At 39.6% G+C, this 4557-nt stretch overlaps 1 protein-coding gene across 1 annotated transcript; it reads left to right on the top strand.

Annotated features, from left to right (window-relative positions):
• Positions 1 to 3063: 3063 nt before the first annotated feature.
• Positions 3064 to 4148, top strand: LOC130461107 (zinc finger CCCH domain-containing protein 18-like). Its single transcript, XM_056829045.1, has 2 exons — positions 3064 to 3539; positions 3918 to 4148. Exons 1-2 carry the CDS (start codon positions 3458 to 3460, stop codon positions 4142 to 4144), a joined length of 309 nt encoding a protein of 102 aa, XP_056685023.1. The 5' UTR covers positions 3064 to 3457; the 3' UTR covers positions 4145 to 4148.
• The last annotated feature ends 409 nt before the right edge of the window (positions 4149 to 4557 follow it).

A 4557-nucleotide genomic window follows, 5' to 3' on the forward strand; every position in this document is an offset into this window, starting at 1 on the left:
GTTTTGGTGAAACTCAACGATATAAGTAAGGAGTCCTTTTATGTCGTGGCAAAATCGATAGGTTTACCTAATAAGTTCTTAGACGTACCTATCAACCAAGAATAGTTTCTAGACTATTAGCAAAAGGCTTTTGCTTACCTAAGATGTTTTAGGATTAAGTCGACAAACTGTGCTTAGTTCTTCAATGATTTTAGGATCTTGGAATCATTTTATTCACACCTGCCAGAACACATAACTTGAATAAAATGCTTAATAAACATTGAATTATGCATGTATGCTAGAATTTAAGTTTATTAAGAGAAACTGTGAATGGTTATTTATTTGTTTATTCTTTTCAATTGTAGTTTTTAATATGGCAAACAACAATTCATTCAACATTCGATCAATTCTCGAAAAGGAGAAGTTGAACGGGAAAAACTTCCTTGACTGGCAAAGGAACTTGCAAATAGTTCTTATGCAGGAAGAAAAGGAGTATGTCCTAGAAGAGGCGATGCCCGAAGCCGCAGGCGACGGGGTCACTCAGACAGCCCTCAATCGTTGGATTGATGCCAACAAGGATGTGAAATGTCTAATGCTCGCCACCATGAGTGCGGATCTGCAGAAAACGTTCATCAACTCAGATGCTTTCACAATCATCAGTGAGTTGAAGAACATGTTCCAAGATCTTGCTCGAGTCGAAAGATTCGAGACTCATAGGCAAATTCTTGAGACCAAGCTTAAGAAAGGCGAGCCCGTAAGTCCACATGTTCTCAAAATGATTGGACTCATTGAGAATATAGACACCATCCTCCATTCTCTTCATAGCGGGTATGATCAGTTCAAACTGAACTACAGTATGAATAGTCTGGACAAAACGCTCACTGAGCTTCACGGTATGCTGAAGACCGCTGAAAAGACGCTCAAAAGTGATAAGCAGGATGAGCTTATGGTGCATGGGGGCAAGTTCAAGAAATCTGGAAAGAAGAGGAATGCTAAGAAAGGTGGCAACAAGGCCAGCCCAACTAAGCAAACTGGCGCCAAATCTGTAAAGAGGAAGGTCAGTCAACCCACTTCTGAATCCGAATGCTTCTACTGCAAGAAGAAGGGGCATTGGAAGAGAGATTGCTTGAAGCTAAAGGAAGATCAGAAGAACGGAACAGTCGTTCCATCTTCAGGTATTTTCGTTATAGCTTGTATACTTGCTAATTCAACTTCTTGGGTATTAGATACAGGTTGTGGCTCACACTTATGTTCCAATCCACAGGGACTAAGAAGAAGTAGAAAGTTAAGTAAGGGTGAAGTCGACCTACGAGTAGGAAATGGAGCACGGATTGCTGCATTAGCTGTAGGAACTTACTATTTGTCGTTGCCCTCCGGGCTAGTTTTGGAACTCGAAGAATGTTTCCATGTTCCAAGTCTTACTAAAAACTTCATTTCAGTTTCTTGCTTAGACTCTAAGGGATTTTCCTTTTTAATAAAAGACAATAGTTGTTCGTTTTATTTTAAATAGATGTTTTATGGATCTGCTAGATTAGTCAATGGACTTTATTTATTAGATCACGACAAACAAGTATATAACATAAATACCAAAAAGGCCAAAAAGGATGATTCAGATCTCACCTATCTGTGGCATTGTCGATTAGGCCATATAAACTTGAAACGCTTAGAAAGACTTCAAAAGGAAGGAATTCTAGAACCATTTGACTTAGAGGATTATGGTAAATGCGAATCATGTTTACTTGGCAAAATGACAAGGCAACCTTTCTCTAAAGTTGAAGAAAGAGCAAATGAACTATTGGGTTTAATCCATACAGATGTATGTGGACCAATGAGTACAAATGCTAGAGGTGGTTTCAGCTACTTTATCACTTTCACTGATGACTTCAGTAGATATGGTTATGTCTACCTAATGAAGCATAAGTCTGAATCCTTTGACAAATTCAAGGAATTTCAGAGTGAAGTAGAGAATCAATTAGGCAAGAAGATTAAGGCACTGCGGTCTGATAGAGGCGGTGAATATCTGAGCTATGAATTTGATGACCATCTGAAAGAATGTGGAATTCTATCAGAATTGACTCCTCCTGGAACACCACAATGGAACGGTGTGTCGGAACGGAGGAACAGAACCTTGCTAGACATGGTCAGGTCAATGATGGGTCAGGCCAAACTTCCATTAGAATTTTGGGGACATGCACTAAATACAGCTGCACTCACTAGTAGAAAAAACCCCTGTTGCAGCCCCCTTGTTGCAGCGTACATGTATAAATACGCTTCAACAACCAGTCGGTCAACGCGGGTCAAACCCCTTTAAAGGGTTATCGCAGCGTACATTTTAGTTGTTCGCAGCAAATGTGTTTGTTGCAGCGTACAAAATAAAAGCCCGCAGCAACAACCCGACTTTATTGCAGCGTACATGTTATTGCCCGCTGCAACAAGCCCGCGTTTCAAAATTTTTTACTTTCCTATGCAACAAACCGCGCTCAAACGAGCGGGCTCAAACGTACGTTGTTCTTTCTCTGCTCCAAGCTTTTTCCCTTAAACAAATATCCAAACAAACCGTCGAACTCAGCCGTCGAACTTAGCCCTGCGTCGCCGTCGAACTCAGCCCTACGTCGCCGTCGAACCCAAGCGTTGCTCAGCCCTACGTCGCTGTATTCCCTGGTGTGTGGTGTTCTCGCCTCATCTCCCCCATCCCGTTCAATTCTCGCGCGGCCTGTCACTGAAAGGTTATATTCTTGGTCGGCCGGGGGTTCAGCATCTCCCCGTCGCGTCGTGGTTCCGGTGGTTGCTCGGCGTCGTGGTTCCGGTGGTTTTGCTATGGTGTGTTCAATTTTTATTTTCGTATTTTATTTTCGTTTTCAGATTAGGGTTCAATTTTAGTTTTTGATTTTCGTTTTGATTATTGTTTTTGATTTTCGTTTTTGATTTTCGTTTTGATTTTCGTTTTGATTTTCGTTTTTGATTTTCGTTTTGATTTTCGTTTTGATTTTCGTTTAAGGGAAAAAGCTTGGAGCAGAGAAGTTTCAGGCAAGATCCTATAGGGTTTCGGGAAGTTTTGGTTCTGTTTCTTTGGCCTTAGGGAGGGAAGTGTCCTTAGGAGTCTTAGGATTCCCAGTTTTTCTGGCTGGAATGCTGGATACAGATGGGAGTTTAGTCTGATTTTATATGTGCTTCACAAGCTGGACTCCTAACAAAGCTGAAATACTTTTAACCAGTGGGTTTAGAATTAAACCTAAATACTTCATATTTCTTGCTTGCAATCTAGATTGGAGTAACCATAAAACTAAAGGCAATTGATAATTTTAACACTGACGTATATGATATATACAAGTATTAGAATATAACTGCAATCACTAAGCATGACTGCACGAGTGCTCATGTATCTCTGTATTACTCTACTCTCTTGAAAATCCTAGATGTTTTGAGATGTAGAGGAAGAAAATTAACTGCCTTTTATTTTCTTTATCTTTATGTACTGATGGTAGACCACAAAGTGCAGATATGCAAGTTCTTCCTTCAACAACGATGTCGATATGGTGCTAACTGCCGGTTATCGCATGGTATGTTTGTGAATTGTGTATAATTCTGCTATGCAGAACAGTTAGACTTTGGAGTTTGGAGACAGTTGCTGTGTTGGGTAGTAGGAATTTAAATGGCCCTAGTGTAGGTGGTCTAATTTGTAAGGGCAGAGTTTTGTATTTAATCACTCTAAGCAAAGAATGGTAGCCTAATTTGTTCTGTCTATTTGACCAATCTAGATTTTCCAGGTTTACGTACTAATCTTCTTTTGTGATATAAAAGTACAATCTCTGCATCTGTTTCCAGATTCTTTACTTGTAGATTTCCAATATGTAGTTCAAAATCCCCATATATAAATATTGCAGGCCATTTTGGTAATTCCAGCTGTTATCTTACCTATGTATTGTTATCTGCTACAGGAACACTAATGTCCCTGTCTTCCCTGAAGAAGTATGTGTCACCTAGTTGGGGGCAGCCATTTGTAGGAGCTAGCATTTTGGCAGTTTCAGGGAATGGAGCTAGCATTTGGAGAGAGGCTGAACTTGAATCTTGGGACGACAAACTCAATAAAGGCCTGGTTGTATTTCGTGACGATGGAAGCTCAGAGACGGTGGGGGCAGAAGCAATGTCATTATCATTCGAGTGACAGATCGAAGGAGACTGATCATAAGGTTAGAAGTTGTTCACTCTTCTCTTTTCATGCTATTTGACATCTTGTAGCTTCATTTTTGTAACATCTTTAAAGATTTATTATTATAGACTCTACGAAGGCTTGCTCAGAACCGTGAGGCAGCAAGGAAAAGCCGGTTGAGGAAAAAAGTAAGACATCTAATTTTGTTTCTTGCATGTACTTTGGTGTTGGTTAATTATTTAATTTGTTTTCTCATTTAATTAATTAATGGAATTAGCTGAAGAAGGATTCCATGTGGGGAAAAAATAAGTCATAAAGCTAATATGAAAATCGGCTAAGTTTCTACTTGTTTTTATTTTTTGGTCTTTAACATGCTCTTGTATTATCTTTCTTTTTCTTTCCCTCCCTTTTTCTTTTTTGGAAATAGG

The sequence above is a fragment of the Spinacia oleracea genome, chromosome 5 (assembly GCF_020520425.1).
Source record: "Spinacia oleracea cultivar Varoflay chromosome 5, BTI_SOV_V1, whole genome shotgun sequence".
Classification (NCBI taxonomy): domain Eukaryota; kingdom Viridiplantae; phylum Streptophyta; class Magnoliopsida; order Caryophyllales; family Amaranthaceae; genus Spinacia; species Spinacia oleracea.